The sequence below is a fragment of the Bombus vancouverensis genome, chromosome 2 (genome assembly GCF_051014615.1).
Source record: "Bombus vancouverensis nearcticus chromosome 2, iyBomVanc1_principal, whole genome shotgun sequence".
In the NCBI taxonomy this organism is placed as follows: Eukaryota; Metazoa; Arthropoda; class Insecta; order Hymenoptera; family Apidae; genus Bombus; species Bombus vancouverensis.
Genome location: NC_134912.1, coordinates 7,516,756 through 7,534,313, shown reverse-complemented (window position 1 = coordinate 7,534,313; position 17,558 = coordinate 7,516,756). Strand labels below are relative to the sequence as shown.

General features: G+C 36.1%; 1 protein-coding gene across 3 annotated transcripts in view; it reads left to right on the top strand.

The window, feature by feature from the left end:
- The window catches only part of Grd (GABA-gated ion channel), a 95,169-nt gene that overhangs the window by 49,438 nt on the left and 28,173 nt on the right, over positions 1-17,558 (top strand). For all 3 annotated transcript variants that reach the window (XM_076627702.1, XM_076627704.1, XM_076627703.1), the window contains 2 exons: positions 2,538-2,730; positions 3,556-3,776. In XM_076627702.1, the coding sequence (XP_076483817.1) occupies positions 2,538-2,730; positions 3,556-3,776 (414 nt within the window). The remainder of the gene's footprint in view (positions 1-2,537; positions 2,731-3,555; positions 3,777-17,558) is intronic.

Below are 17,558 nucleotides of genomic sequence, written 5' to 3'. Positions count from 1 at the left end.
GGTAGAAAGAAATAGAGAAAAGAGAGGGAGAGAAACCCCCGAGATTTATTAATTTACATAGAGAGAGAAAATGTTTAGGCTCAACAAATTTACTGTTTCTCTGTTTAGTGTCCTTCTTACTTTTTTAAATTCTTTTTCCAAGTGAAGGTAAAAGAAAATAGGGGGAAGAAAGAGAGAGAGAAACGCTTGAGGTATATTAGTTTAACTAAAAAGAGAAAATGTTTGAGGTGGGCCGAGAATGTGTTTGCGTTTCTGTGGATTCTTTTCGTTTTCAGTCTTTTTCGGTGTCTTTTTTCAAACAGGAGAATGACAATACGATGTTTTGTACGGGTATACGTGGAAGTAATTTTGCTATTTCACAGCTAAAGTCGAAGGGAGAACAAATATGATGTTTCACAGGGGAAAGGGGTCACGCTGGAGAATTTTCAGTTCACTGATCAAAGTAAACTCGGTAAAAAAGCGTTTCGATGAATCAGAGATTTGTAGCGTGGGAACGCATTCAGTCATTGGCACAAAAAGTTCTCTAAAATACTACAAATTAGAAAGTTTATAAAATCATATATATCGTTGGGCAATTTCTCAAATATTTAAATACTTAAATAACACTAAGAAGATAAATATCAAGAATAAATATTATTAGACTTCAAGTAGCCGAAATATATTTTCCGTTACCCTTATTACTTTTTTATGTATTTATCAACCATTAAAAATTATTAATATAAATTAAATCCATCTGATTTAATCCCAATCGTATCAAATTTCAGCTACAAACTGCTTCAAAAATGTACAATACGTTTCCTTCTGTCCGTCCCTTTGCATCTCTCGCTCCTCTTCGACGATCCCTTTCGCAGTAGCTGTGTGGTACAAAGCAACTTTAGTTTGCGATAACGGCAAACACTATGGTACGACCAAATGTCCTCGATACTTTCAAATGTAGAGGATACGGAAACCAAAACGACCTAGCACGTGCTTTGCAAAGACTTGTTTTGTAATGCGTTTACAAAGGCTTATGCGCTAGTACGCACGAATTTGCGAGTGAATCGAAAATATATAACGTTCGAAAGATTAAAAGTACGAACGAAGAATGGCACAAAATAGTTTCATCGAGTAAATCAAGTTTTACTATTTTAACACTTCAGCAAAGCAAGAGTGTTTGATGAATTTATGAAAAACATGAATTTCCATAAATATTTACAATTATAGTGAATAAATAAAAAGTATAGTGAAATTAAGGAGAGAAAGAATATTCTTTGTCCTAGCGAATTAATTAACATACTGAATATTTGATATCATCCAACGTGAACATTTTTATTTTATAATAATTTCGGATTCGATGACTCTGTAATCTTAATAGTCATCGATAAAGTACGTTCTATAGAATAAAATCTGCAACTAAAAATGGACATTCCTTGTTTTTCTCTTATAGGCGTTATAACACGTTCGAGCTTTAGAACCACGATATTCCAAGTAGTTGCCTACTAGTTTGCAACGATGCGAACTCGATGAATAACCGGCCTCTGTATATGCTAAAATTGATGGAGTAATCGAAACTCCTTGGGCTATTAGCGACCTCGAGGAATATCAGTTAACGATTCGCGGATTTGTTACGTGTGTGCGATAACTGGACTGTGGATTTCAATGCATTTTTATATTTTTATGAGTATGACTAAAGAAATGAAATTTAAATACAGTTTCATCCACCAAATATTGTAATATAAATAAATGCTTGGCTGCAGAGGTAACATTGAAATTGTTAAATGGATTCCTCTATTTTTCGTTATATTAGGTTGTCCCAAAAGTTTCTTTCGTTTTATAAAAAATATCAGATGCACAACAGTTTTTTTGTTCTATATTATGTTATTGAATTATCTAATTATCCATTTTATTGAATTATTCCAATAGTACAAAATGGATCATACATAATTCAGTAAAATAATATAAAACAAAAAATGTTGTGTATCTATTATTTTCCTGTAAAACGAAAGAAAATTTTGAGACAACTTAATACCCGATTCTTAGTACTTGACATTCAGACGTTTTCAAAACACTGCAATCTTACGTCTTTCACACTATCCGCCACCGAGATAAAAACTTCCAAATTCAATAGGACGATATAAGAAATTAAAGCGACTGCTCCGAACTAACTGTTTTCGACACATTGGGAAACGTGTTTCGGCAATGCCAGCGGCGCGTGGAATTTTTAAGTTTGTGTCTCGATAACGCATACTGCAAAAGACACGTGTCTGTGGCGTTTTTAAAACGTCTGGACAACCTGTACATATTATGTTTGCACTGTTAATCATATTTGGTTGATTATAGTTAGTTAATCAGTTAAGTTAATTAGTTAGAAACGAGTTAGGTAAGACAGCTCTTTTCGTATAAGATTTTTAATTTTTCAAATCGCTCTCAAAGAGAAAAAATCAATCCGCTTTACAAAATTTCTTTCTCTGAATTACCTCCACTTGTCCCATTTGATTCTCTTAAAATCACGCATTTTTCACTGATGTATAGATCGATCGTTTTGAAAAATGTTTCAGAGCGGCTACTGGAGCAAAAGCGTCCACGAGGCAGAGGACGCAGAGCAACAATCACAGCAACATCAGCGAGCTACTGGACAATCTTCTTCGCGGTTACGACAACAGCGTCAGACCAGACTTCGGTGGTCCACCAGCCACGGTTGAGGTCGACATCATGGTGCGCAGTATGGGTCCGATTTCCGAAGTCGATATGGTTCGTATCTCTTCGTTTCCCTTTGTTTCTCTCAGCAGCAGCAGCAGCCTGGCTACTTGATAGATAGCCATACACAATTGCCTGAGATCTCATTCATTGTGGTACAAATTCGATTTCATTCGTTACATGATTCGATAGGAGTAGAAGCAGTTTTGTGAGTTTCTATTTGTAGAATGTGCGCATTACACGTACGAATGTAAGCATTACACGTATGCATAAACAGTTCGTGAATTAATTGAAGAAATGAAAAAATAAAAAGAAACAAAGGTTAGTGTATTTTTATAGAATTAGTATTTTGTTAAATATTAATAAGGAAGAATGAGATTGTTGTATTTTATTGTATTTCTTTATGATGTCGAGGCTTATGTCTTTCACGATCTTTCTTGAATATATACGCGTTTGATATATTCTGTTTCTATAGCTGAATGTTTTTTCTTTCTTTCATTATTATTTAATTTGTACTTTACAATTTGTCCAACTGGACATTTGGTAAATAGAACTTAACGTATTTCTTGAAATTAAACCTTATTTTACTACCTGTCTGAATATAACTGTATCTCGTGGTTCGCTTTATTTCGTTACTTTAAGATTTATCTGCCAAAGCATTTGTATATATATAAAGGAATGAGATTATTTCTGATCTATCGAAACCAAGTGCAAAACTTATTTGCTCGAATTATACGCGAAGCTTTTGCGCCAATACTTATATTGGATAATGTATTATTATCGTGGAGTACTATAATGGTAAAGAGGAGGACCTCGTTGATTAGAAAGTTTTATCGAATACGAATTTACAAAAGTAAGAAGAACAAAATCTCTGCGCAGACATATTCAATGGATTGCTACTTCCGGCAATCGTGGGTGGATCGACGTTTGGCTTTTCAAGGTGGCAAAGAAACTCTGGCGCTCAGTATATCGATGCTGGCAAGAATCTGGAAGCCGGATACGTACTTTTACAATGGAAAGCACAGTTATTTACACACGATAACCAGCCCTAATAAGTTCGTCAGGCTTTATCAAGACGGCAGAGTTCTGTATAGTTCAAGGTAAGTAATTATTTTACACGATTTATAATATTTTTCTATAATTTATAATATTTTGCATAATTTTTAATATTTATTACCAACGGTTGCTTCTCATTGTCCTCGAATTTTGGATCTTCAAAGACGATTTCAATCTCCTAAAAATGTCTTATCACGGATACTAATTTTAATATAGTACCTACATACGTTTTAATCCTGAAATGCTAAGATTAAAATTTTTCTGCCAGAACGCAGAGTAGAAATGTTTTGCTCAGAGAGACGCAGAATTCCAATTTCTCGAGGCTGAGAGTCCAATGTCAAGACTTTCTTTACCATCGACAGACAGAAACTGAAATTTTTAATTTGGCAGATTCGTATAAAAATGCTTTGCTTTTAGAAGATTTTAACACGCGAGTTTCTTTTATCATAACGAACGAAGCAGATATTCTGCGTAGAAAAAGTTTCAATTATAAATTCGCTAAAGCTTTACCTTTGTATAATGACAAATCCTTTCATTAAAAAAGAAAAGAAAAAAGGATCGTGATTATATGCAAATCGTTTGACGAAAATCAGACGTATTAAATGAGACGTTAATAACACAAAACCCTGTAAATGAAACGTAATGATTAAAGGATAAAATAGGAGGTTTGTTAAACGTAAATTTTACGATTAAATGATAAAGTAAAAAAGTATATTCCCGAACGTAACGATTAAAGGATAAATAGGGAAGAAAGTAAAATAGGGCAAGAAAAATATATATCTAATATGAACGTGCGAAATAACGTGGTACGCTGAGGTATCTTGCAATATCTTTCAATCAACTGCAGTCAGTCCGTGAAGTTTATGGGGATTGTGCAAGTTTTCTGTTTTATTGCGTTACGTCCGTTTCGTGATCGTCCTTCGCTTGATCGAGCATGATGCAGCGGTTCCAGCTGGCCGCCTTGACTTGCGTTTATGTTAAACGACTCTATCGTGTCTACACTGGAAAAATGTTTGACCATCGTTTGAGAGCGAATGATAAATTCTCTCCTAGTCAAACGTTTCTGGATCGAGTTCAAAAGCTGTCTCGAATTCAATCACCCACATAAAATCCTCCCGAGTTTCTTCGCAAAAACCGAGTGTTTATTCATCCGACGCATTGAAGGATATGAATTAAATAGAGAAAGAGGAGTATACGTTCAAGTACGTAAAACGATGTTAGTAGACAATATGACAAAATTCCTTCTTAGTGTGATGGTGATTTTAAAGTTTGTCGATATAAAAAGTCTGCGCATCGTTTAAAGTTTTTAATTCTGTATTTTGAAGAAAATGCAATGAGATTTTTAGATTTATGGCTGTAGAATTTAATAATAATTTATTCTAGATGATCGATCTTAAATCAATGGTACAAAGATTTATCCGTTATTACTACAAATAATATTTTATTGATCTATCGAAGTAATTGTTTAGATTACATCTCTGTTGTTTTAGGTGAAATCATGTTAGCAACTGTAGAAATTAATGGTTAACGATTTATTGAGATATTCGATTGATTACATTATCTGTTCCAGAATTCATAATGTTACAAAGTAACAAATTTTTATTATCCAATAATTTGAATTGTGCGTTACATTCTCGTGACTATACTTGAAACTATATTGCAATCGGTCGTACAAACTATCCATAGCGGTCGAGTTTACACGGTCAGTTATTATCTGAGAGTGTTTCGTTCTGTTTCGAAAGTTCGTTCTGTCATCGACAAAATGTAATACAACGCTTAACACTAAGCTTCTCAAGGCCGATCATATGACCGGTTACAAAATTTAAATTAAAATTCTACATTCATCGTTATTTCTTTCGTTCGTCTAACTTTATGTAAATTCTTGTGTTATCCGATTAATCAATTTCTCAATTTTTGTTAATATAAGAACTTACACGAACTTAGATGAACAAAAGAGATAACAATGAACGTACAATTTTAAATTAAATTTTAAAACCAGTCATTTGACCGAGCCTGGGTAAGATTAGTGTTAATACTTTCTCTGTTTCATTCACAAGAGTGTTCAACGATCCAGCTATTTCAAATTGTCCATACAAGGGACCGATAGAAGTACACATCTGCTACAAGAGAAAAGCAGAGAAAACAAACAAAGAAACAGAATGAGGAGCGGAGAGAGAAAAAGAGAGAGAGAGAGAGGGAAAGGGAGAGAATCAAGCGATGTACATTTCCCCTTTGTTAACCCATTCCCTTTCTCTTGACCTAGTCTTCTGGATCGGCTCTATTGTGCAGACCAGAATTAACCCTTGAGCTCAAGGTGCCTCTGCACACGTACGTACATGCACATCTCTCTGGCTTCCCTAAGAATCACGCGTCGGGCTTGTTCTTTCAAAAAGTGCATCGTCCTTCTCGGAACTATCATCTTTTGTGTACGGTGACCGAGAGACAAAGGACTCGAGATTATTACCTTGATTTGCGTCAATGTTGTTAATTCTAGAGCGAAATGATTCGAATAAAGCGTTACACGAAACGTTCTTCCAGATTCTAGGCAGAAGCTTTTAGATGCAACTCCCTTGAAAATTGAAATATGAACTTTCCCTCTTTGAATGATGTTCATCTTTCCTAACCAGAAGAGAGTACGATTATTGAATATTCGTTACGATTATTGCTGAAATAGGAATAATTATTAATTTAAAGCTGTGCACAATCTCATAAAACATCGTATGAAACATATTTATGAAACACGCGTTTCCTATATGGATAAATTCAATAAAGAGAAATGGATAAATTCCAGGCACGAAATTGAATGGCAGTTTGAATTTTATAATTGATGTTGTACAGGCGTACACGTGTAACTATTTTGTTACACGTCTGATTGATTTACACTGGTATCAAACTGCATCTTTCCATCCACCTGATACAAAAGGGCTCTCTCGTATAAGAATATATTTTCATATAATTTTAAGAATTCGAAATCGTTTACACGTCATAAACGAGTTTGAGTGTTTCTACGATTTCGATGTTTACCAGATATGATTAAAACATCACGCATGCAAAATCGAAGAATAGCATTTCTTTTAGTATTTCAATAATATGTTTACTATGATTCAATGAAACATTTTATACGAATCAGTAGAATTGAAAAATTACGATGCAATAATATTTTGTTATTTCTTAACAAGGAGTTGATCAATTTAATCGATAATTCAATAAATCTTGGTGATGTTTGTAGTGCCTCTAAAAGTATTTGTTGAAGGCTTAGCCAACTATCCCTGGGATGTGACCAGAGCGGAAAATCGAATTCCTTCGGAAACTCTGTACACTTTCGTGACCGATCGGTAGCCATTAAATGTCGATCACGTCTGCACTATTTGCACAGCACTTTATTAGCTGCTACTACAGCTTTCCGTAAATATTTATTCGTACGGCTGTTAGTTACTTTACCGAGATTGAACACGTCTGAACGTAAAGGCATTAAGTACCTACCAATTTTGTTCAACCTTGATCAAATCTTTTAGAAAACTTGTTAATTTTCAACGCTCTATTAGTATTAACGTCAGCTCTAACTCCTCCGTAATCGTTTAATTCAGAAGTACAATTAGAAATTAATTTAATTTTCCACGACTAACTTTATCGCTACCAAGGGGAAGTAAGTTTCGTTAGGCACACAAATTATAAGATTTACGATTAGGACCGTTTCTTTCGCGTACACTTTCCGCGAAAAATTATTTATTATACCACTTGTGAGTTATAAATATATTAAATGTGCAGCGATGTCAGAATATCCAGAAATAAATGTGATAAAGGTGGTAGGCAAAAAAGAATCGCAAAGTGGTAAGATACGACAATTTAAAGAAATCAAGCAGATTTTAGTTAGAGGAAGATAAAAAGAAATGTAAATTATGTAGTGATAAGGAAGGAAATTTAAAGTACTATATTTTCTTTTTTTTATTTTCCTCGAGATACTTTACATGTTATTTATGAAAACATTCGTAAATTGGCGTAACAAGTTACAATACTAGTTTGTAAGCATAGTCCCAATAATCCACGCCTTAGAATTAAATATTAGGTTCTCCCAAAACCTTTCTTTCCCTTTATAAGGAAATACTTGTTTTATTACTGCAAAATAAATTATACGTGATTCAGTAAAATAATATGAAACAGAGGATGTTGTGCATCTATTATTTCCTTAGACGAAAGAAATTTTTGGAACAACCTAATACATTTGTTCGCAGATTATTAAGTGTCTTAGTTAAATAGATCATTAGAATGTTTTTTGCTCAGTCTTCTCGGAATAAACGTTCAATGTAAATTGTTTGCCAGTAGATTTGGGTGGTCTCCTAATCTCTTCTTATGTCTCGCAAAAAGACGCGTTAATTGTGTTGTATTTTCAACTGATTGCACCTGGAGATCTTTCCTGAGATCCTCGTTTCTAATGTACCACGGAGCATGAACTAGCGTACGAAGGATTATTGATCGTACAGCTCCTGTACTTTTAATGAAGCACTATGTAACGAAGTGCTAAAGAATGAAGTGGTTGGAAGCTAATACGAAAGAAATTTCAGAAGAAAAATATTGCGAAGAGACAGTTAACTGGATTTACTCCTTAGAGAAAAAGTAAAATGGAAGTGCGAAACTATGTCAAAACTGGAAATAAGTAGCATATATATATATATATATATATATATATATATACACATACATTTTTATACATATATTATTTGTAACTGTCACGAAGTAGAGCTAGAATGATTGATCTACATTCATAAGTAGAGGACAGATTCTTATGCATTTATAAAAAAAAGTTGGAAGTGCGAAATTGCACAGACTGTACATTATATGAAAAAATATATAAAACGAACAAAGTGTAGCTCTTTTCATAACATCCGGCAAGGGAAACAATTTTCTACCGAGGTTCTATTTTTTAAATTATACTCTGAAAAATATGAATTTGCATAGAAATGCGCAATCTTTTCGTAAGTATGTATGTGAAGGTTTGGATGGATTAATATTTGGCAACTATAATGCCAAGTCCATTTCAAAGGCGCAGAGGGCGAAATTAATAAACATTATTGTATTACCTGCGTCTACAGAAATGGAAACAATGTACGTTTCTTATCTCGAAAAGCACGCTGTTACTAGAATTTCACATTGTTTTACATGATTATGTATGAAACAACTGGTTTTGGTTCGTTGTGAAGCAATAAAAGTGATGTTGTACCGCGAGATTAAAAGCTTTCAGTAGAAAAACTTGGCATAAGTCAGGCAGATCGTTCTACTTTGCTTTCTGGCTACGATAAAGTTTCCAGGTTATAAAAGTTCATTATCCTTTTTATATACATTTTACACTTTCTTCGTCGAACGAGGAGCAAGCATGTAAGTCTCGTGCGTCGATGTGAAAATGGGTCGACTATACTTCCGTAGTAAACCTCGTCAGAGACGACTCAATAAAAGCTCATTGACAATATTTTTCAAAGAACGTTGTTAATTTCATCCATATTGATACAATTTTTCGATACAAATTTTCAATGTTTTAACATCAGATATTAACGAACGGAAACTGCTTTCGAGATTCTACATTTCTTACGATAAAAATGACTTGCTTCGTGGAGCTTAAATCAATTTATTCAGGAATATACTGTGTATAGGTCTTTTTTCGCAAGAAATGTAAGAGTATTCACCGGTCCCTTGTACAATTAAATCACTAATATCATTACTGAGATTTTACAAGTACACATTTTTAAATAAATAAATAAATAGATTTTTATATGTAACAGTAATAAATTTATATACAATTAGATTAATAATTGAGTATATGGTACTATACAAACTATACAGAAATTATTTGTTACCCTTGTAAAACAACTCAATTTCGTAAAATTATAGCGCTCTTCCTCTTTAAAGTTTCCTTTGTTCCTCTGCAACCAGCGATGGATTGTCAAACACTTCGAATCGCATCGAATAGGATTCGATACCCTGAAAACTCCTGAAAGTCTCGAAAGTGTGGAAAGTCTTGAAAATCGCGATTATTTCGATAGATCTTAAAAGGTTTAGCGCGTAGTCAATGTTTTACGAGCATTCTGAATGCTTTAACTTAAACGGTATCAATGATATACGTAAAATACATGATACACCTAATAATAACATAAAGATACCTATCGGAGAATATCTAGAAAATTTCAGGATATCGGAAATGCATTTATGCGAACGACTTGCAGGATTTACAAGGTTTACAAGACCTTCAGGATTTTTAAGATTTCCAACATTTTCAGGAGTTTCAGAGTACCTATCAAACTCTATTCGAAGTTTTTTTTTTTATTTGGTTATCTACATTCACAATTTGTCCGATTTGGACATTTGGTAGAATTTTTTTTGGCTGTTTGATTATCATGTAGGTGGCTACCTCCAGTGGGGTACCATCTTCGTGTTTGTTAGGTTATATCCTTCTATTCGAAGTGAATCGAACTTTCACGGCCTCAGAAAATATCGAATAATTTCGAAAACTGAGACTCGAATGTTCGTCGCTATCCACAACTACATATGTAAATATATCAACTGTATACAACTACGTCCTAAACCACATGCACGCTCTCTGGAGAATAAAATCGCGGCGCGATTTCACGGATGGCCGAGCAAGCAGTCGGATGTTGGTTCCCTCGATGGGCAGCATCTGCTCATTTCCAGACAGAATAGACCACCTAGAACAGGCCACTATTCGTCACAGATAATCTTTAGCGTGTTCGCCTGCGCGATCTTCCACGGCCACGGGGATTTCGCCGTTGGAAATCCATGATTTTAGATTCTGCCTACGTGGTACGGAGAAGAAGACCGCGCACGTGATCCTCAGGCCAAAGTAGTTTTAGGATTTCGTCGCGTCTGTATGCTAATCGAGACGGTTATTTTCATGCAAACGAGACGGCCCACGAAACCTGTTAAATAATACGCCATAGTAAGCGCAGACTAACAACGCTCCTTCGCTTTCGCTATTTCCCATTTTCCTACTATTTTCGCCCTTTCTCTTTGTCCTCTTTACCAGACTCGGGAATCACTCGTCCTGAAAATTTCTTCTATTCCATGAATTTTTCTGGAGCCGGATAAAACGACTGGTGTTCACCACTGGCGTTGTTCCGCTCGGTTAAGACACTCGTCTGTTTGAGGTAGAACAACTTGAACGAAGGGACGAGTTGGTTTGTTCGGAGCTTGGAGAGCCTCCGCGATTGCAATTTACGAAGCAGAGCGCGTTTTTGTACGGAGAACGAGCAGGTTGTTTGCGCGAAAATGGGAAATCGAGTCAGTGGTAATTGATAGCAAATTGACGCATTTGGGACGTTGCTTTCTTCGAATGTACAAGGAATATAATAAACGTTGATAGACAACGGTATTTCTTACGTCGTTTATGTGATAATCAATTAAACCTAAGTATCCGAAGTTTTATATTATTTACATAGTACAGTTCCATGTGATTAGAAGAATTTAATGTTACTTTTATTTTCTTGGAAAAATCTCTCCGTTTTAATATCGATGTTAATTTGTACATCGTTCTTTCTCATTATTTTACTTTTTTATTTAAACGCACATACTTGTTTCACTCACACATTTGAAAATGAAATAATCTTTCTATCACTTTTATCTCCGCCGCAAAATTTCTCATCGCGAGTGGCCTGAATCTTGCTTATATATCAAGCAGCTACAATCATCAAACTATTTTTTACACCTGAAGTTCGTATACGTTAATGGAAGAGAAGAGATCAAGAGTAATCAACATAAATGAAACGATTTATAGGGAGGCATTCTATTTTCAGAAAAATCCTATTCGTCTTTCCCTCTAACCATTTCGCGCATCCACGCGAAACGATGAAAAAGAACCCTACAGTTAGTCCATATTTAATTAAACTCATACGACGTCTACGAGCATTACTAAAATTAAACAGGAAACCAGTAAAAGTCACGTTAAAAACGAGTTAAAAATACACAGCTAGGTAAACGAGATAATTCCCGGCATATTTTTACCGGAAAAACGAATGAAAAGAGAAACGAAAGAGGGTCGCATTTCCCTTTGAACCGAGAATCAAGCCGGCAAATACTGCGTCAGAGGTTAAGACGAAGCGGCGAGGTAACCGGAAGGAGGCTGGCAAATGTGAAGGGCCCCTGTAACTCGGCGCCGTGTGTACACTTCACGCTCGAGATGATTTATATCCTCTTGGACGGAATCAAGGATCTCAAAATGCCTGGTTGCTGTTACGATTCCGTTCGTCCATGCGTGGAACTGGCTGGAATTCTCGTGCCAACAGACAGTTTCCAATATGATCCTCTCCTTGCTGCGTTCGTGTACATTCCTGTTCTTGTGTACGACGCGGACCACGTTTCTGCATGTGTTTGCCCTGGTGATTATTCACGTTATCTGAATTTAGTTGGCGGCAATTACTCGTCGAAATAATCGATTCGAATGCCACTGGGGCGCAAATTTTCCAGCTGTTGATTCTTATAGTTTGTTAGCCACGTTTCCATCGCCGGAATGATATCGAGTTTGGACGATAGAGTATTGTCAAAATCTGGCTAACAGAAACGTCCGAAACGCTTAGTAAAGTATTATCCTCTGAGTACTGAAAAAATTGTACAATTAGCGCAACTGTTAAGTTGTTGTATAAGAAACGTTGGATTTTCTCGAACGAAATTTTAGTCACAGCTTAATCGCCAGCTTCTTCAAAATATTTCATCGAAGCAATTGCGTCGGTATGTTTTTCCAACGATGAACTAGTTTCGTTATTTCGGATTTATAAGAATCGTCAATCCTAAAATTCGTACATTTTTTGGAACAAAAATGCACATGTGCAACTCTTTCTCATATAATTTACATATTAAAAAATTGGTTAAAAGGAATAAACGATATCTTCGTCAAGTAGCAAATTTGCTCTCGTACGATTTTTTCCCGTGTAAGAAAATCACATGAATATTCTGATTATTCACAGTGTTCGTTAATGAAATGCCTACATGTAATTTAATCGTCTTTACCAGGAGTTATTTCAAAATCAAACAATATTCTTACCAGTACGATGCAAACGTATCGAAGAAATAGCAACGGTTCATGACGACTGACCGGAACGTATTTCAGATTTTTTTGTATATCAATATCCGCGGATTTCTTTTTCTGCTTTGTTTTTACACTTTTATTCGTCACGATACGTTAGACCGCCTTTTTCACTGTTTTTTTGCTTGGACAGCGATGAAAATTTATTCGCAATATCCGTGTTAGGATTTCGCAATTAATTACAAGCTTCCATGCATGGACGACCATCCGTGGTTGGATTCAATCTGAAATGATACAGCTGATATACCCGCTGCGTTGAACAGATGCCGGACTCTCCACTTCATCCTTGCACGTGCTTGTCTCGCTCGCTAATATGAGTTGATTTGTGCCTAGAGAGATGGACGTTGACCCTATTAGTCTCGAATTAAGTCTAACGTGATATCTGTGGAAATAATGCACGACCATACTTGAGGAATGTTAGGTAGAATTCGAATAAATATAAATCTATTTTCTATTAATTTCGAATTTAATCGAAAGTCGTAGAATTCGGACAGGTTTGAAGGATACGTTTGAAATTGAGAAGTTTTGTCGAACGGACTTAAGCGTTTAATATATTGCTTGCCCGTTTTATTTATTTTAGAAAAAACTATACTTCATTACTCGAACTGTCTACTAAGACAACTGGACAAACTAAGATCATTTATAACTAAACCTAACTTTTTTGCTCTTCTAAGTTTCTAGAAAGTCTGCAAAAATTTGGGATTACTTATCAACACCTCTATTACATTATACAATAATTCCTTAAGACAAATTATAAAAGCTTCTATCGATGAACATTTTTTTTTATTATTTAATTTGTACTTTATAATTTGTCCAGCTGGACATTCGGTAAATTTTTCTAGCTTAATTGCTAAATAACATGTGGATGGCCAGCGAGATACCATCTTCGAGTTTGTCTATTTTATTGTTTTAGTGAAGTCAGTGGAGTGTTTTCTCTTCTTTTTATGAGAGTTTTGCTCGCTTCAGCAGCCAGCTGGATTGGATGTGTTGCCGTTTTTTCCTTGTATTTTTCTGCGTACCTGCTAATTTCTTCTTTGATTGTTGGTATTTTTAAGTCTTTGCGTATATCCTCGTTTCTGACATACCATGGGGCGTTGGCTATTGTTCTCAGTATCTTCGATTGTAGCGACTCTAGTTTATTTATGTGGCTCATTGCTGCTGTCTCCCTTAGTGGTATTCCGTATGTCCAAATTGGTTTTATTATCGTTTTGTAGATTTTTTAGTTTATGTCGGTGAAAATGAAAATTTTTTTCTCTTTTTTGAGAAGTTCAAAATTAAAATTTTGATTGAATCGTTAGTGATCGATGATGAGTAGCTGTTTAGGATTATTATAGTAATCTTGTAGCATGTAACAAAAATGGTACCACGATGCATCAATCTTTTCTAACAGTGCAAATTATGTCAGTTTATTTAATACTTTAATTGTTGATGCGAAAGAACGAGGAACACTATCAAAATCAAGGTTTTCAACGCGGTTTACATTATAAAATCACAATGTAAATTATTGATAGTCATAGTTAATAACGGAATAGCGCTTTCGTTAAATGAAAATTCGTTAATTATTGTCGAATATTAGAAACGCCAACGGGACTGTTAGAAAGTATTAAATCCGACTGTAAATTACAAGAATTCCCAATACACGTTCGAACCTGCGGTTTGTTTCAATTTATAGCATGCTCATTTGGAATGTAGCCAACATTTTAAAGTTCAGATCTTTTTGCTCTGTCTCCTGTAACATACCGGCACGCTCTGACAAACGATCGTGCGTTGCCAATTATCTCTATAGCATGACGTTTCAACTTTAATACAGATAACTCTGTCACGATTAATCGTTTCTTTATGATTAGTTTCGACTCGTCAAATTTGGGAAATCCGTTTATTATAGTAATATTATTATATTATATCAGTATTATTATTTATTAGAATAAACCATTGTCTTTTTAGATGATAAAGGTATGAAAAAAAGGAAAGAAGAAAGGGTTTTATAATATTTTATAAATAAAGTATAATAATAATAATAGTAGCTTATTGACTTTCGTCTATCGCGACTTTGACGGTTTACAAAATTGCAACAAGAAAAGATATAAATATTAGAATATTTAGAGAATTATTAGCTCTAAAATTACTAGGGTTGTCTGAAAATACAGAAAAGCCTTGTCTTCGACGGTGTCAGCATAATATCGCCGTTCGGAAAAATGATTCCGGAAGAAGCATTAGACGCGCATGCAAACTATGTTATGTAAATAAAAGACATCGAATGGACCGGACAAAGACACAAAAGAATTTAAAGAAAACAACAACTTATTGTCCAAATTGTTCCGACCAACCTTAGCTATGTATAGAATCCTTTAAAGTTTTACGTTATAAATAATTTTTTTAATAAACCATTTTCGTATTACTTTCATAACAATTCAATAGTTTTATTATTTCCTCTGGAATATCTTTTCAAATACCTACGACGATCCTTCGCAAGTAGTCAAATAAGTGCCACCCGAATACGGGTGACGCGGCCCTACCGGAAATGTTGCTGATACCTGAATATCGTGGTAATCAACGTGTTAATGGAGCCTTCCGGATGCATGGAGGTGTCGTCGGAGGTGTCTGGTAGCCAATGATGTTCCGACCCTTGATTCAAGAGTCGAATCCATGTAACAGCGTGTGATGGCGTTGCCCGCATATACGACAGAATCCGGCGGTACAATGCGAAAGTGTGTGTCGTGTCCTCAAGCAGTTGATACACGCTGATACTTCTTCGGCGGCTACAAGGCGTTCTCCGATGGTTTTCATCCTGACGGTGTTGCAGATCCAAATTTTATGTGGTCCACGGCAAATCGGACAGGATGACAGAGATTGAGACGTGATGAATGCATGCCCTCGATCCTGTAGGTTCTAAGACCTGACAGCGATCGTTTACAAATGTCAGAAGTTCGTTGACCTTAGGCAATAGTATGGGTTTTGTCTGATCCTTCCACATTAATTCGGTCTCGCGATCTAACTTCGATGTAAGGAAATGTAACAGCACGGTATCTGCAGTTGGTTGTCCGAGCGCTTCCAAGGCGTTGTAGTGGGACTCTACCTTACTTGCATATGCTTGTAAATCTCGATATGATGTTCGGCGTAAAGGGGCAATGTCAAATAATTCTGTCAAATGCTTAGCCACGATTTTTTCCGGTCTATTATATCTTCGTTCTAATATGTCCCAAGCGGCTGAGTAATTGACTGCTGCGTTGCTTAACGATGCTATAGTGTTAAACGCTTCATGTGTTAAAAAAGAGCGGAGATAAATCAATCGTTTACAGTCGTCAAGACGAGGGTTTTCGTGAACTACGGAGCGAAATTCAACCGCGAAACCTGGCCAATTTTCGTAAGCTTCCGAAAATGTAGGTAGTCGAATTTTCGGTAACTCGACAGAATACGATAATGATGTGTCCGATAAATTTGTTGTAATATTTCGAGATTTTTGATCTGATCGCTTGTTTGCCTCCTCAATCATCTCAGACGCGCGTGCTTTGATCTGGAAGTACTTACATTTAAGGTAAATGCGATTCTGCATTGATTGACTCTCGTCCAGATCGTCTAATTCGCATTGAGTTTCCCTAAACGTCGCGTATTCTTCTTCTAAGTATTCTAAATTGCGTTGGATAGCAATTGATTGTATCCCTTCCTCATTATCGTCGAGAATAGCGCGCAATGATCTTAATTCTCTCCTGAACGCTTCTCGTTTTATGCGCTTTTCTTGAATAGAGGTCATAGTGGATTCGACAAATTGAACAAGATTATCTTGTAGTTGCGATATGGACGTCAGTCCGGTTATCGGTGGCTGCTCGTTAATGTGCGGCAGGAGGTTGAGTGTGTGTTTGGCACCGAAGGTGACACTTATATTGTTGTGAGATTGGAGTTGTTGGAAATTGCTATGCTGATGATTGTCCAGTTGCGGCGGGAGGTTGCGTGCCTTCCTCGACCAACGGGTTATACCTCTTCGAAAGTGTCGCTCCTGACGTCACTGGCTTCGCTGAAGTGATAACGCTTCCGCTGCTGGTTTTGATTTTTTTCACGTGACACTGTGTGGTCACTGGTAAGTGCATTTTTCAGTTGACACGTATCCGGCTCGAAGGACCATGTTCATTCGACCAGTCGCGGAGAGACGCAATCGCGAGAAAGCGCGTCAACAGGAATCGTAAATTCCCGTTACGATTTGACAATCGACGACACGAACTGTTCGATTCCCTATTTTGATTAGGATAATAGAGGTAATTTAATGAGTATAATGCTTGATCAACAGTTCAAAGATATATATTTCCAACAACTTTGTAGAAGAGATAGTTACGCTGATGTGTAGATATAAGTGACGTAGGTGACTGATCTAAAGGTGAAACCCCGGTTGAAGTGGATAGGTCGTGATAGGTACTGAAGAAGTACTAGAGTATAATTAACAGTATATTTATTAACAACACTCCCAATATACACTTTGTGTGGAACTTACGATTGCGCTAACGGTTTGCGCTTCGCGATTACAAGTTCGGTTTCTAGACGGTGCGATACAGTGTCGATTGAACAGAGATCGCGGAGCGAGTTCGGACGATGATTGCTCACGATGCGTCGCAGAGCTCTAGTCAATTATTCATTGAACTCTCCATCACGATGATGCTGCAGAGGAAAACTATGATGGGGCGTGTCTAAGGATCATCGGATTCGTCGAGGAGAGCCTTCGTTAGGAAAGTGAGGGAAATGGACGTTGCTG